The following is a 17,333-nucleotide window of genomic DNA, read 5'->3' on the forward strand; positions in this document are numbered from 1 at the left end:
AAGCCAAATCTTACCTTTCACCTCATCAAGCTCTAGATTGACAGTGAACATACACAGAGGTGATGTCTAACAACCCAGTCCTGTTCTAACTAATAGGGAAATTCTCATTCACTTCAAAGCGAGAAGGAACAAACCTCAGGTCTCAGTCCTTGAACCCACAAAGAAGATGACAAAAGCTGTCCCCTGCAGAGCATACAACCAATAACTGTATTAGTACAGTTAAAAATTTACTTAATATGTCCATACATGGAAGTTAATTAAACCTGCTCTTTTATTATAGAATTATAAAAGGAGTTGTAAATATTTAATTTTCCTAAGCAGTTTCGAAGCTTATTTGCCCTCCTTCTCTTCCACACAGATGTGGAAGGCTAAAGTCCTATGGGAGTCTGGTGAAAAATTATTTCTACAATCTGATTTTGATTAATGAAGTTCAGTGTGGTATAATTTGACAAATTACTGCCACTACTTACAGAAAAAAAAACCCTCTTACCTCCATTATCTTTTAGGTGCAGTGCAATCTTGGTGTCATCTATAAAGGAAATTCAGAGTTAGTTGAAGGAAAATGCATTTTTCGAGGTCATGAGTCATTTTAGGAATCAGTTTCTAATGTCAAAGAAATTCCACAGCTAGAAAATTATTTGGTACTCACCTCGATGAGAATTAGATTATGGTATTTCTTACACTGAGCATTACCTTACCTCCTTACCACTAAAAAAACCATTTATGAGAGTGTACAGGAGGATTCAAATACTGGTAAATAAGGGTACTACAGTCGGTCTCATAATGTTTACAAATAATTCATTTATGTTACATGTTCATACATATCTTGAGCATTTTGTCATATTAAGGATTATATGACCCAACCTATGACAACAAAGTAAGACAATGACTTAGTTCCTCTTCTAAGAATCATGAAAAAGTCTACCAATATTAAATCATATTTATTTCCATATTCCTCTTCTTCTTGTGAATTTTAATGAACAAAATGTTAGGGAATATTCCTTTTAATGCAGTCCAAATGCTGTACCGACAGTTTCTAAACTTTTATTGGTGCAAACAAAACCAGACCTTCTTATCAGTAGATTCCCACTTTGAAATGCCTTCAGCTCAAATTTTCCTGTCACAGGCCACTTGGAAAATTTGCCTGTACTTAGTACCTTTTCTTCTGTTAACATACAATGTCAACAGACAGATGCAAACACACTTTATAGATGTTCTTTGATTAATCTGATATAACTTTCCTGCCCAGCTGAATTTTCTCCCAAAGCAAGAAAGCAGGATATCCCAAGCCCAGAAAGGCAAGATTTAAGTAGCCAGTGGAATAAGGATGAGAACTGACACACCACCGCTTACCCAGTTAATTCTGTTCAGAAGCCTAGAGAAACTATTTCACAACAACAACAGTGAGCACTACATGAAAAAAACAGTGTCAACTGACTGAAAAAAAGCAAACAGGCATATTTCAAAGAGTTTTTTAATTTGGATTATCTATCATTTTCACCTGACTAAATAGAATTAAAATCCATTAAGTCTGTAGTGGGAATTGCTTCACTAACTTTAATAGGGCTCTCTACTACTGCTATTTCAGCAGGTTTGGACTATGGTTTGATGGTAAAGGAATATGAAAAACTCATTGTAACCTCAAGTTTTCCAGAAGTCTGCCTGACTTGCCTTTGCTACTCCAGCATCATCCCCTCCTCCACCCTCATCCTCTTTGCACCTTACTATTGCAAGAGTGAGTTGCAAATTAAAACCTGTAGCAGATATCGCCCTGACTGCGATTTCCAACTCCTTCCGCTGCCTCAGAGAAAAAAGGTCAACATGAACACACATACTTAAAAAAATAAATTTCTTTTTGACTTCTAAAGGACTTGTTTGCACTATAGAATAATGCATTGTATACATGTCACCTTCTGTGGGCAGGCTAGTTGGCAGGTGGGAAGTGGTGGATCCTCTGGTGGTTGTTAAAACTCTGAACCTTGTGGTGGTTGGCAGAAGGGTGGTGGTGGAGTACGGAGGTGTTTCAGTTGTGTCTATATTCTTCTCACAGATCTTATCTTTTGCCTGTGGGGAAACAACAGAGACAAAGAAGAGAAAATTAATTCTCAGTGGAGACTGCCACTGAATGAAGAATTTAAACATGGACAAACTGCTGGAATAAAATTAATTATAATAGAAACCCTAAATCAAGAAATTTCAAGAGCTTTTTCTTTTAATTTTCTTTTTTTTTTCCTTTGAAGTACTCTACACTGCATTCAGTAACATGTATTTTGTTTCATTTATCTGTAAAATTTACAGCTCTCAGCTGTTAATGACAAGGCTTCAAAGTCCTCTCAAATTGTCAAACATGTTATTATTTTAACATCTAAGATTATGATCCATATTTTTACACTTCTATAATGAAAGTTCACTGCCATCAATACAGGTGCCATAACATATGTTGAAAAAGATATGTGGCAATTAAACTGTAACTCTTCATAGTGAACAATGTGTAGTTAAGTGGAGCATTTAATTCGGCTTTGCATGCAGTTATCACAGAAGAACACACACATATGTGTAAAATGTGTGCATGTATTCAGCCTATAGAATATCTATTTACTACAACAGAGTAAAACATTAACTATATGGCTATTAATTCTACATAATATTAAAATATCATGTATTATTTGTATCTATAACAATTATTATACAAAATATATTCTAAATATAAACTATAATAAATAATAATAATGAAGAAAATTATTGTAATACATTAGCACACTACAAATAATAGTCATCATCATCTAATAATTTAACTTTTATTTTCATGAGCAAATATTTTCATACAAATCTTGAGTCTTTTTTTTTTTTTAATTTCTGGACATTTTTAAAATTCTACAGATGTAATGAATAATTTCTTTTATGGATCATACAGTTTTGCAGGAAAATACATCCAATTAATCTGCAGCAAATATGGGAACTGCACGTAACTCCTGCTGTCCTCATTCATTTTCATAAGAAGTGGAGTCCCGCAAAGGCTGTTCATTTTATGGAGATCTGACTGTCAAAACCCAGTGGGCACTGTCTTTCTTTTAATATGCACAGGTATTTTATTGTCCTTTGTTTTACCAAAAACAATATATTACATTAAAGAAAGGTGTCAGTGCCTGCAGGATAATTGTTCTTTAAATTTCTTTGTGTTTTTTTCTTGAAAACTACTGGTAATTTCACTGATGCAATTAAATCAAAATTTAGTTCAAAATATTACAATATTACAATATTACAATATTACAAAATATTACAAATAAAGAAACCCTGTTATGAGAATCCCCGTTATTCATCCTCTTTAGTGAAGGCATCTAAAATTAACCATTGTGTGTTAATTATTGATCCTTCATTGAACTCTAGCAGTCAGCTCAGGCGTAATTCCAGAAGATGCTAAGTAAGCTGTTGCTTCTACTCCAGAGCCTGAAAGCTGGACAGTGAACTGCAACCAAATAGACTGAAACTTTGCAAATTAACTTATTAGTTTCTCAGATACACGTAGTGTATCGATAATTTCCTCTCAGATCATGTACTGAACCTTGGAGCACTAGCTGGACTGAAACAAAAAAGGAAAAGCAGAATGGGATGCTACTGTCCCGCAGAAAGCATTTTTTGGGTAACTTCACTTACAAGCACAACTGAGTCCTAGCTAATTAAAATTGGATTAAAGCCATACAAAGGTCATGCACTATAAAAACACACACTCCCAGTAACTTTTGTCTTATGTTCTTGAAGAGGTTGCTCTTCACAGAAATTTTTTTCTTAAATCAGCAGATTACAAACTGCAGAGCTGAAGCTTCAAGGCCATGTAACAAGGCAGCAAGTAGGATGCAGGTATTTTGCAATTACCGTTATAAGAAAAAAAAAAATTCTTCCATTAGTCTGGATTTATGCCATTACTTCTCTTTGCTTCTACTGAGAATAAAACAGAATGTGCTTTTCTAACTAGACACTTGGGGCTTTGTTTTGCCCTGAGTTTCACCTGACATTACACTTCATTCAGAAGGCCTATGTTGCTGAAACTCATGAGAAAATTTAGACCCTTCAGCAAAAATGGAAAAATAACTGCTCTTTTTTACGGCCATCAGGAGATTAAAAGTGTCACAAATTAATTTCTTCCTATTACCACAATCCCCAAATGAGAAAAAAAGAAAAATGAAAAAAACCCCCAAACCAACTCCCAAACTAAAAGTCCTTATAAAGAGAGGACACTGGAAAAGAAACACCAGCAGCATATTTATATATGTGTCTTGAAAATGAACTGCTCTGGTTTAGGAGTACCCCAAATAACTTTCTGAGGAGGTTTATAGTCCCTGTTTGACAGCCTGCCACTACCACAATCAGGTATCTTTCTCATCCTCTCAATGCCCCCCCATGAAAGGAAATCCAAATGCCCTGTAGTTTGGTTGTGTGAAGGGTTTTAAATTTTTTTTTAATTTTTATTTTATCTCTTTGAATTCATCTGTGTAATGTCTTCTGTACTAAATGATTTGACCAGATTTCACAATCAAAATACAATGCCAGTTTTGCACTTGAAACTACTCTAGTTTTTTGAGGTGAGGAACATCACAGTTTCTTCCCCTTTCCCAGCAAATTCAGAGATCTAAAGGAAAATCAGCACAGGGACACTGTTTTGGAGTAGGTTTTTTTTCTCCTTTTTTTTGTTTTGTTTGGTTTGTTGTTTTTGTTGTTAATTTAATTTTTTTAATTATTTGAAGTATTTTCTCAAGGATAAAAATTCAATTTATATCCATTTTATTCTACCAAATGGAGAGTGAAATTGCTCAGCCTATTCTTCTTTATTATGTACTATAGCATTTCCCCTGAATAATAAAGATAAATATAGAATGTCTTTGGCCTTGAAACCATGCCTCATAATCTGAAGAATTTAATAAAAAGCATCATATCTATATAAGTTGCCTCTGATGGGCTGAGGATGTAAACTACTCACATACCTCTTCAGGGCAGCCACTGTCTACCCAATCTTGTCGGTGACGGTCAAATCCACTGGAGCATCTTTAAATGATGAAATACATAGAAGTTGTTCCGATGGAAATAGAAGGAAAATAAGAATAAGAAAGGAAGGGAGAGGAACAGAAGAGAGTGACAGAAAGAATAAGTAAATGATGTGATTTAAAATTCATATGATTTATGTGGTATCACTTTTATTCAAGATGCTGTTTGTTACACTATGATTCACTCCTTTAATCCACTTCTTTGAAAGGTGTTTCAATGAATGAGGCTTTACTGTAGGTTTTTCAACTTATTTATAGTTTTTAAATAGGAGTATCTCCCTTCCACTGGATAATTATTCTTAAGACTGCACTAACCCATAGCATTTTTAAGTTTGATGTCAATCATAGGGATGTAAATTGGTTCAATTATTTTTTGTCCAGAATTTGCCAGGAAAATTTAATCCCACAAAGGATGCAGTTAACCAGTCACTGTTTTTTCAGTCAAAGTGATCTGAGACATCAAAATACACATATACCAGTGTGATCAATGCTCACAGCTCCTCTGAACACTCTTCACGACAATTAGAGAATACCATACAGCTGCTTCTACCTCTTCGCTAGATGCAGAAAACTTAAATTGTGTGCACATTTCTTATCAAATTAGGTGGATTTAATAACCTGTCTACAATATTCTTTCTCATTTGCAATATGTAACAAAGACATTTTTAAGAAACTTGTAGCACTTCAATATAATGACTCCCTTGGCAATCCCCATCTCACAAGAGTATTATCAGTGGTTATAAAGTTAGGTTTTCCTAGACAACATCACAAACAGAAAGCATTAAAATGACAAGCAAATAACTAAAGAATGATGTTCAACTTTGAAAAGGATTCTTCTCAGTTAGGGTGTTTTGTATTTTGGAGGGTTTGTTTTTTTTTTTTTTCTGCATTCATTTCCTTCAGTATTTTGTTATGAGACAGGGTGGTGCCATTGTACACCAAACAACTTTCTTACTGTCATTTAGTAAGACTAGGCAAGGAAATAAGGCCACTGTTATGGTTAGCTATATTTAAGAGGTATTTTTTTTTTCTCAAAGAATTGAAAGATGACAAGGTATGCCAAGTACTACTCTACTTCAACTGAGGTAAACAGGTGCATTTAGAAGAATGGAAAAGTGGAATTATTTTTACAGTAGGAGAGGATGTTACAAGAAGATGTAAACAATGTTAACAACACACTTAGGATAAGACACTTCTCCATATGGTTATTCTGAGCACAATATATAAAGTCTTTGAGAAAAGTTTTTGAGAAAATGTTCATTTTTTTATTATACTTGCACTGATCCACATTCCACCATTCACAATACTACAAAAAAAAATACCCCAACGCTAACAGGTGTCAATCATCACACACTCTATAGCAACTGACTTCTCCAAAAACCTACAGCAGTTAAGAAGAAAGATGTCCAAACAAGAAATGTGTTCCAGAAAAATAGAGATCTCCTTCTCAATGCATGAGGTCCCCAGTATAGGCAGGACATGGACCTGCTGGAGCAGGTCCAGGAGAGGGCCACAAAGATGATCACAGGACTGGAGCAGCTCTCATGAGGACAGGCTGAGAGAATTGGGGTTGTTCAGCCTGGAGACCAGAAGGTTCTGGGAAAACCTTATAGCAGACTTTCAATACTTAAAGAGGGCTTGTAAAAAAGATGGAGAGAGATATTTTATTAAAGCCTGTAGTGACAGAACAAGGGGTAATGGTTTTAAATTGAAAGAGAATAGATCTATATTGGACATAAGGAAGAAATTTTTTTTCAATGATGCTGGTGCGTCACTAGAACAGGTTACCAAAAGAAGTTGTGAATGCCCCATTGGAAGTGTTCAAGGTCCAGTTGGATGGGGCTTTTTGCAACCTTGCATTCAGTGCAAGATGCCCCTGCCCATGTCAATGGGGCTGGACTGGATAATCTTCAAAGGTCCCTTCCAACCCAAAACATTCTATGAATAAAGGCCACTGCAAAAAGTGTTTTCTTGGTGAAGGGTGAATGAACCAGTGCTATGCTGGGAGCTGAGTGCTGCTTCTCCATCTCTGTGGTGTTCTGTCTCCACGAATGTTTGAAAGAACCAGGAAAATCTTACTAAGCAAAAAGAAATGATGACATGACGTTCCAGGTATGAATAGAACATATTTTTTTTAGTCTCCCCTACTTTTCTCCGAAGTTTGAAGAACTTCATTAGCAACTTCTGTGCCCATTTCAAATCCAACTGTACTTAGAGCTGGTAAGGATTAACAAACTTTTATCCTAGATTTTATCTTGTATCTAAGTGGTGTCCAATTTAAGGCTCCAAAGATTAAATGAATAAAAATGTATCCCAGGTGCACTCATTTACAGTCTTTAAATCTTTTCTTACAAACTACTGAATTATGATTGTGACTAACATTGCTGGGGTTAATTTCTTTTTCCTAGGCATTAACAAACTACCAAAGATTGAATGCAACATGTAAGGACTTGGAATGTCTCTTTCGAACATGTGAGGCACTCTTGAGATGACTGCCTTAAAAAAAATTACATTAAACCCTGAGCACTGTTTATTTAACATTTCCTACTGATGCACAGTGAGTCCAAACAATATTATCAGAAAGCAGCTTTATCAGGAACGAGATAGGCTCTAGGCAAACCTGTTTGTGAACTTCCTTTGAGGCATATATCATGAGATGTCAGCTGCAGCAGCTACTATTATTGCTGTGCTGTTGATTTAGAATTCTGGAAACTGTCATTTCAGCGCACCACCCACTTTACTGATTGCGTTTTGTAGCATGGTGATAATTCCCTGTTTCCATTAAAACATTGGAGCAGATTTGATTAGCTATGCTGTTTATGCCATCTGTCAACATGGCTATTTTATAACAACTTCATTTTCAAGTGATGACCGAACTCAGCTCCTAGGAAAGCAATAATAAAGATGTTCTAGGAAATGAGAATACATTCATGAAATGTAAGGAATTTCAGGATTTGTGTGGAACGCTGGAGTACTGGTTCAGGGAGGAAAGAGAGAATTAATGTGTCTGCACGTGTGGCAAAGACAATTTGGCATAACTGATGCAGCTGAGTCCGAATAACAAGAAAGCTGTCAAAAGCCTTTCAGTGAACTGTATGTAGCCAGAAAGGGGTTGGAGATGCTATCCTATCTACCAAATGCCATTTATTGGTATTTGGCAGAGAATATTTAAAAGACGTGTTCATGCAGTATATGACGGCTGCTTCTCTTTGAAGAGAGTTCAATGAGGATTAATAATAATGAATCAGATAACCTGTATAAAGAAAATTCATCAAGGTTTATCACGTAAGGCTAAAAACATAACAGAAAATTATTGGGAGGGAAAGTGACGAAGTCTATATGGAAAAATCTTTTCACTAGGTTGAGCTGGTATAATACAATCAAGAGCATTAAAATGCACAACACTTGTCCTTTAAATAAATCATTCCCTATTATTTTTGGCTCTGTAAGTGCATGTAAGGAATGGATTCCTGGGACTGAAGGGCATTCCAGACATCTGAAATGATTTTGTAAATACCATGTAATGATTTAGCTCAGTTAAAATGCTTATTGACTCAGTTAAATAAAAGGTTAATCCAGAAAATTAAAAAGGCTTTTCTGCCTTTTAACCATTAAAGAAGGACCATCACATCATGAGAAGATTAAAGCACTTGCTAGAATGTTTGAATTGCTAGAAGAATTAGAACATTTTAAAGTGGAATTTCTTTCCAAGTTGAAATAGGAAGCAAAATATAAATAAATAAATAATATATTACAAAATCTAAACTGGAGGTCCTGAACTTTGTGTATGTCCAACTGAAAAATAACCCTAATAGTAAAGTGATTTTTGGAGAAAAAAAGATTTATCTTTGTGCTTGGTCTGGTTTTGCCTCTCTTTACCACAGAACAGGCTCCAATATTGTTCTTTCATCCTTCAAATATTACTTTCTTGTCACACTGTGCTGTCTGGGTAAAGACTGAATTTTCGTGCCTTTGATATTTTCCACTTTTGGATGCAGAACTTTATCACAGCTTGAAATGTTCATAAGATTCTGGTGAAGTGTCACTGTGAGTGACTGTAGTATGCATTTGTAAGGTATTTGAATGATATTTGTGCTTATCACCTAGTTCAATACACCCAATCATATATCTGAATTCAAGAATAAGTGTGTTCTCTGTATTTATCCTTTACTTAAACATTGCTTAATGAAACTGTACTTTAGAATAGGATGACAATTTGATTGGTCAGAAGATTTGCTCCCACTTCACTGCTGTAGAGTAAGAATAGCTAAGATGACTAGCTTAATAAAAGAATTTTAAACATGGCACTACAAACAGTCTGTACTATTTTAATGTTTATGACAAATTTGAATATAATTACTAAGGCATAGTTAATAGTCGATGCAGCACTGAATTCCATCATTGTCTTAAGATTATGTACTTCTCAAAATTTAAAACATTCAGGTGATGATAAGGAGGATCAGAGTGGCATAAAGTCCAGCAGTCGATCTTCAGCCTGACAAGGGTTCCACAATTTTATGGGATGGAAAGTTTGGAAAAATATAGCTACATGTTCTGTAATGTACTCCTGCAATATCATGTAAACATAGAAGTGAATGATGTTAAAACTCAAGCTGTTATTTTACAGAAAAAGACTGAACATGAGTAAGCCTCAATATTTGCAACTCTGACACAACATTTGAATAGGCAGTAGGAAATAAGGACACCAATAGGGAATTCTTTCTGTTGAAAGAGGCTAAGAATAAAAGTGGGATAAAAGAAGTAAGTAGTTTTATTTCCAATTCAACTAGAAAGAAAAGAAAAAATTGTGGTTAAAGGAAGACTTGGCAAAGTTCTGATTAAAGAAGAATAGGAGGATATTTTCTATAAACTTAATGTCAATTACAACAATAAAGGAAACATGCTGAAAAGCAGATAAAGAATAAAAAATAAGCTTCTGCTAAAGGCTCTGCTTTGAATAGCTAGAAGGAAAAAGAAAGTGTAAGAGGAACACCTTAGAGACAAATTTATGAGATTATGGTACCAGAATTTCCAAGAGAATTATCAGAAAATAATATCAAATGTGTTCTCTTTAGAGGAAACACACTGAGATTAGTCTCTGATACTAGATTACATTCACCGCTGCCTTTGACTTTCTGCATTTGTACCTGCACCAGGTGGGTATAAAGGGCTAATAGCAACAGAAGTTAGCAGGGAATTCTGATCCATTGGCATTGCTATCTGTTTTGCACACTAGTAGTTTCTCAGGGTTCAAGGCAGAGCTCTAAAGTACTACTGGGTGTACTTGCACTTTGGTTAGTGATCGTAACTAGCACAATTAATCCCCCCTTTCTTACATTTACAAGGTTGACTGAATTCTTTTCTATCTTTGAGTATTCAGCTGATACTGACAAACTCAGAAGTATTGTTAGTGTCACATACCCATTGATTTCGTCTTGTTTTTAAAATAAAAATATGAAGGTCACCTTTGGAGAAAGTATTTCCTTTTCCGCTTTAGAGATAAGGAAACGGAACATCAGAGATATGAAAAAATCAGCTGAGATAACACAGAATTAGTAACAGAACCTAGAGTTAAGCCCAGATTTTCTGAAAACCAGATGAGCATACACTAATTCACAGTACTCCCAGATATATGAATTGTAGAACTGGGAATGACAGTGAAAAACACCAAGCCTCGGGTGGCACTTACCAAGGTACAGATCTCGTTCACACATTGGCCATGCTCCCCTTTTTATTCATATACTTTCACTGGGATTTTGCTCCTTTATAAAAAAACACACTGATAACATTAATTCTGCAGTAATGTGGCCTCACCTTGAATATTGTGTGCAGTTTGGTCACTCAGTATAAGAAAGATAGGGGACCCCTGGTGGCCTAGTGGTTAGCATGCAGGACTCTCACTGCTGCGACCCAGGTTCGAATCCCCGGTCCCCCGGGCAGATGGTAGCCCGTTAGCCCTGTAAGGCCATCCATCTATGAGAAGGTCACTCTAAACAAACCTACGTCCTGAGGACCTCACTGCCATTGTCCAAGCGTGCTTGGCCCCGGCAGATGAACCTTAGGATTAAAGGGTGGGCTCAGTTCAGCACAGGCTGTGTCTCACCTAAAAAATCCATTGCGCAGGCTGGAAAGGTAAAAAGACCTTTCCCCAAATCTTCTTTCGCGAAGACTGGCCATTATAAGAAAGATATTAAGCTTTTAGAGAGTGTTTAAAGGAGGGCAACGAAGATGGTGAAGGGCCTCGAGGGGAAGCCGTATGAGGAATGACTGAGGTCTGTTCAGCCTGGAGAAGAGGAGACTGAGGGGAGACCTCATTGCTGTTACAACTTCCTTGTGAGGTGAAGAGAAGGGGCAGACACTGATCTCTTCTCTGTGGTGAATAGTGACAGAAACTGAGAGAATGGCCTGAAGTTGTGTCAGGGGAGGTTTAGTTTGGATATTAGAAAAAGGTTCTTCCCCTAGAGGGTGGTTGGGCACTGGAACAGGCTCCCCAGGCAAGTGGTCACAGCACCAAGCCTGACGGAGTTCAAGTGTTTGGACAATACTCTCAGGCACATGGTGTGACTCTTGAGGAGTCCTGTGCAGGGCCAGGAGTTGGACCCAATGATCCTTGTGGGTGCCTTCCAACTTGGCATAGTCTGTGATTCTGTGATTCTGTGAAGTAGAAGAGTTCTTGAGACAGGATAAAAGTGGCCTGGTGCCTAGAGATGGTCTGAAATAAGGCTGTTCAAATTTCTGTTATGACACATGAACCCCCAGCAATCATACAATATATAACATGGCTGATTCAGTACTAGTGGACATCAGCATCTAAGCTGCTAGAAAGAGAAATTTAGCAATGTTTTAATTAGGCTAGGTTACTGCTCCTGTTATATCTCATTCAGAACTCTAAAAAGAGTAAGAACCCGAAGGAAGCAGGAGCAATGACAGGAAAAGGAGGCATACTATGCTAAAGTGACTCTACAAAAGGCAAAGTTTATATGCAACAAAGCAGGAGAGCATTCAACATACACAGCTTTGAAACTGAATATTCATTCTGCACTTGTGGAAAGGAAGGGCGAATTAGGGCTAAGAAAAAAACCTGTTGTAATGGCTCAGTTAACTCTTCAGATAGAGAGCAAAGAAGGGAAGGACATGAATCATCCTGTAACTGGGAAACTTAAAGTTCAGAAAGTTTTTGTTTCCCAGATTAATATCCTAATTGCGTCTCATATTTTTATCTAAAAGTGAGTAAAATTCTGAACTCGAGATTGAGCAGGAACAGTCAGCAAAACCAAAGAATTACAGAACTGTTCGTGCTCCTCAATTTCTTAATTAATTGTACATATTAATATCAGTTCTGATATCCAGAGGAAAATGTGGTTTTGTCAATGTTTTATAATAATGCAGATATTGGAAGAGTTAATAGACCTAAATGTGGGGAGAACTAAGGACATAGTGATGCATAAAAGACCTTGATATTTAAGGAAGAACACAGATAAAACTTTACTTTTTTCCTTGAAACTGAGAATATCTCTACATGGAAGTGTTAGAGAGTCCTCACTCTTTAGGTAACTGGAAAGATTGAGAAAATATGTATGCTATAAAGAATCTTCAGACCATATTGAGAAATTGAACAGTTTGCCTTAACAAGTTTTAATTTCAGATAATCCAAGCTTTATGAAGAGACATACAAATTTCAGATTTGTTTAAATAAAATTTTTTGGCAACATTATATGTCCGTAGCGATGTAAAATTTAAAATATGCTAACAAAAAGTAACTTTTCATATATGGCCCTTCCTTAAAGAGTGATATCTAGGAGGCTATGAAGCAAATATGATTTCAGCGATGCTCAAGTGATATTGAGGAGTACAACCATAAGAGGTTAGCACTTCTGGAAAGCAGTTAAGACTATTGTGATCATTCTGTCTATAGTAGTACAACAAACATGGCTAGAAATATTCCTTGGCACAAAGGCTGTTGGCACAGAATGGCCTATGTCTGAACAAGCAAACTCTCTCAACCTTGAAAAGAAGGAGGCTGCATGGAAATTGCCAGCTGGGAGTAATCCTTGGAACAGTCAAACTCCTGCAACATGCCTGGGAACTGTTGTGGACAGTGCTCCTGGGTATGGACTGAAATCGCATCAGGAAACATCATAACTCTTTTAATGGTACAGAAAATAGTTTTAAAATTCCCAGGAAGCTTCCCAGGCTGTGTTTAATTTGCAATACTATGTAAAAAAATATGTGGCAGGGGAAGATGAACTATATCTGTACTAGTGACTGGGGCTGCCATTCTGCATTATATTTCAATGAAACAGAAAAATCAGGGAAAAAGAAAATTAGATTAGGTGCAAAAAATTTCCATTAAAAAAAATCTTAATTGCTTCAATTAAAAACCCCCTTGACTTATTTATTTATCATTGTTTTATTTATTTCCCTTGTAATGAGAACAAAGGAAATTAAGACAGCACCAAAAAATTGGTGGAAGATGGATTTCTCCATGGTAATGCAGTGGGTTGGATGCTTATATGAAGGGAAAAAAAATAATGCTTCCAAAATGTAGATTAACATTCATCCTATAAAGTATCCGAGAGTCAGGCGTGATAGTTTAGTCTGTCTCCACATTTGTGTCCTGAATTTTGACATTTCCTGAAATATTTTGTGCTCAGTTTCTGTTGTTTCACCTTTTTTTTTTTTAAATACTTGGAATAAGGAAAGAAAGGTGCAGTTGAGGAAATTTTTATCTAGACCAACAATTTAGGTTACAATGGTTAGGTGGTATCTGGCTTCTGTGATATAGTCTCATAAGTTTTCAAATATTTGATAAAAGATATAGAGCAAGTAATTTCTCGGAACATAACATTTTCTGAGAGTTCAGGAAGGAGTCGGGAACTACAAATTAAATTATCTCAGACATGAAAGGGAAGAAATCTGATACCTTGTTCTTCACTAAATTAATGTTCTACTAAGAGGGCCTATTGGAAAAGATGCACTTACTGCACAATTATTATTTTTGCTGATCCATTAATGAACCTGAACTGTACCTGAACTTATCTGACAAATTGTCCTGAAGTCATAAAGCTTGGGTTGGTCAAATTTGAGCGTTTTCTAATGCATCATTTTTGGGAAAGAAAAGAATTCCCAAGTTGTTCACCTGTTGTAAGCAGTACGGTTGATTTATTTCAGTCCATTGGAAGAGAAGGTAAGACAAACTGCAAAATAGCATCAACACTGCTCTCTGTACAGTAATACATAAAAACATTGCAAAATGAGAAACTATAGATAACAGAACTAACCTATTATAGTACTATCCTATCTTTTTTGATTCAGAATTCAGTGAGGACTAGAAAAACTAATTTGTTTAGTCAGAAGCAGCTTACCTAGATATTTGGCTCAAAAACTGAGAGAACTGCTGTTATATGGCCTGGCTGCTCTCTTGAGAAACTGTTTTCTCTTTTCCCCCCCCCTAATTTCATATTAGATCTCTGATGGGTTTTTCTCTCCAAAGTAAAAACTTCTTATATCCTGCTATATTTGGTTTGAGTAGTGACCATGAACTATGTTACAATCCACTGTTTTCATTAGTGAAAGAGTCAGCTCACTTACAACTCTTCCAGTAGCACGGGAATAGTAGTTAGCATAGATTAATATAAAGAAATATACATGATAATCGACAGAGAGACAGTTGGATAAAAAGATCAGTAGTTTAGCAAGTAAAGGTAATTCTTGCAAATTAGTGTTATTTTGGTTAAGGAAAGTTAGCAAATTTCAGAGGTGTGAAAAAGAGATAAGTTGGGACTTTACACCCACAAGAAATGGAAGAAACAGCCTGAGTGTCAAGAATATAATCTAAGAAGGGTAAAAATTATGCTGTAGACAAGATGATAAGTTATTATCTCACTGTTTTTTGTTATGATATGTTATAGTGAGCAACCAAAGAGAAGTTTGAGACCCTGACTTCATTCCTCTGTCTTTGAACTTGCCCTCATAGAGCTGTGGTATCTATAGGAAGATGTCAAAACCTTCTTGAAGCTCTTTCCCTCAATTCAGGTAAGGTAGGTACAATTTTTGCCTTAGGTGGCAACTTCCCTTTCAGTGTTTTTTTAAGTAGTCTTCACTCATTTGTTTAAGTAACCATCCTATTTTTTCTATTCTCATTTGTGTTCTGTATTCACCTAATCATCACCTATCTATATTTTCCATTTCACATTACATGTATGTAGAAATTGGCATCCTAATAATTTTGCATTATAATTTATTTATTATAGTGCTTTTAAGTATAAATCTTTTAATTTGTTATCAGCAAAGCCTGTTTTATTTGAAATGTGTCCCTTCCACTCTTTGGATTATACATTTAAAGCCTAATAGTTACACTAGACCACCACTTGAGACACTTATTTGGGAATCAGACAGGCTATAATGCCTAGTATAGGAACTCTGTCAAGACAGCCTCTTACACGACACAGAATGATGACCAGAAGCCTGAGTCAAGTTTCTTAAAATGTTTTGAATATGTATTAATTGCATCCTAAGGAACATGTCTGTGGAACCGTTTCATGGATGAATATTACTTTTCACTGATCAAATAGGAACACGTATGAATTCAAATTTAGCTATCAGTGTAAGAAATGAACAGATGAAAATGAAACCAAACACAAAAGAATTTAGGGCTGTGATGTAACTGAATGTGGTGTAGTTCTCTCAGAAAAAAAAAAATTTAATCCCAGAGGGAATGCTGCTCTAATAGAGCAGGGCAACGCCCACTGTAATGGCTATCACACTCAGTCTAAACAAACAATGAGGAATTAAGTCTGTACTCAACTCTGTTGCAAATTGAAAGGTTTACTGCCAGCACAGAAGTTACAGTTCTAGATATAAACGGTTCATCAAAGACCAGGCTGGGCTTTGTCTTATTGTTCTAATGCAGCAAGTGAAGAATAAATAAACCACTACTAGTATGCAAAAGAATTGCAAAAGAAATTTCTACAGAAAAGAGTTCTACAACCTACCTATTTTTCTAGTGATTTATCGCTATGGTATCTTAGGTGCATCTGTGAATTTAAACATGGAAATTAAACACAGATACTCCGAAGAGGTCAATAACTAACTGATCCCAGTTCGGGGGTAGAAACTGGAATCTTTATTGAACATGCGCTTCGCAATATAAGGGTCTTGGGGGCAGGACATGTTAATGAGGAGGACAGATTATGCTAACCAGGAGATGGATTATGCCAACTAGAGGATTACACAATTTTCTGCTACAGTTACACAGTTGGTTAATATTTACCCTTAGCTAGGACCACATGGGGAGAAAAGAACAAAAGGGTTACTCCATGGTCTGATAACATCATCACAAAGTCTTTCCATATCTTGCTGCAGGAGACAGGCCAATCAACATAGTTAAATATCAATAGGTCTTGTGAGGAAGTTCCTCAGAGTAAGGAGTTTCTCCCAGCTCCTGCTGTCCATGGCCTGCTACATAATCCTTTTCTGCTGATATCTGAGTTTCAGATTGCTACATCACTCTCATCTTCTTTCCAAATTAATCAGCAAAAATAAATATTCTCCAAGGTATATATAGCAGGTGGATGTCTTCTTTCCTTCCTCTTAATGAGATTTAGATGCTTAACTGTCCTCTGTATCTTTGATAACTACTTTCTGCATTTAAAACAAAACACTTTAGGAATGTGATATATTTGACAGACCTATATGAGACAGACTTTGCATTAAGGTCATAGAAAAGTCCAGGCAGTGGTCTTTTCATATTAACTGTGATATCTATATCTTGTCCAAGTTGTGTTGCAAAATTGCACACCACAGAAACCTTCAGAGTGGATAATGAACAGAGTTTTTAAGCTCCAGAAGAAACAGCAACATCTCCAGCAAAGGATGTTGCTATGAACATCTAGCTAGTGAAACCAACCTCAAATTTTGAAAAGCAATGATATGGTAAGAAATAGGAATATACAACATGAGTAGTGTGAGTGATGTGGTTTAAATAAATCACTGTGTTTACATCTAGGTTAAGAATCTTCAAAATGCTTCCCCAACTTCAGGACCAGGATTTAAAAGAAAATATTTTAATAGAAATATTAGGATTTAAGAGTAATGGGAATTGTAGCAATCTTCTGCTTATTTTCTAGAAATAACTTGAGTTCTATAACCCAGCCTTGAACTTCTTAAAAATCTGCATCAGTTACAAGCATAACTGTAGTACTCATGTTGTTCTGAGTTATTCAGGGAAACAAAGCAAGGTATGCATATGTAAAAGTTGTGACTAATGCTGCAGCTGTAAGAAAACTGGCTAGT

The 17,333-nt window shown here is 36.0% G+C and overlaps 1 protein-coding gene across 1 annotated transcript in view; it reads right to left on the minus strand.

Moving 5' to 3' along the window:
* PLXDC2 (plexin domain containing 2) overlaps positions 1-17,333 on the minus strand; it is a 257,231-nt gene that overhangs the window by 24,440 nt on the left and 215,458 nt on the right. Inside the window, exons 10-12 of the mRNA XM_027695655.1 lie at positions 4,980-5,040; positions 1,911-2,064; positions 491-529 (exon numbers count right to left, since the gene is read on the minus strand). Coding sequence (XP_027551456.1) covers positions 491-529; positions 1,911-2,064; positions 4,980-5,040 — 254 coding nt within the window. The remainder of the gene's footprint in view (positions 1-490; positions 530-1,910; positions 2,065-4,979; positions 5,041-17,333) is intronic.

Source organism: Neopelma chrysocephalum, unplaced genomic scaffold, assembly GCF_003984885.1.
Source record: "Neopelma chrysocephalum unplaced genomic scaffold, ASM398488v2 Primary Assembly neopelma1_102, whole genome shotgun sequence".
Lineage (NCBI taxonomy): Eukaryota > Metazoa > Chordata > Aves > Passeriformes > Pipridae > Neopelma > Neopelma chrysocephalum.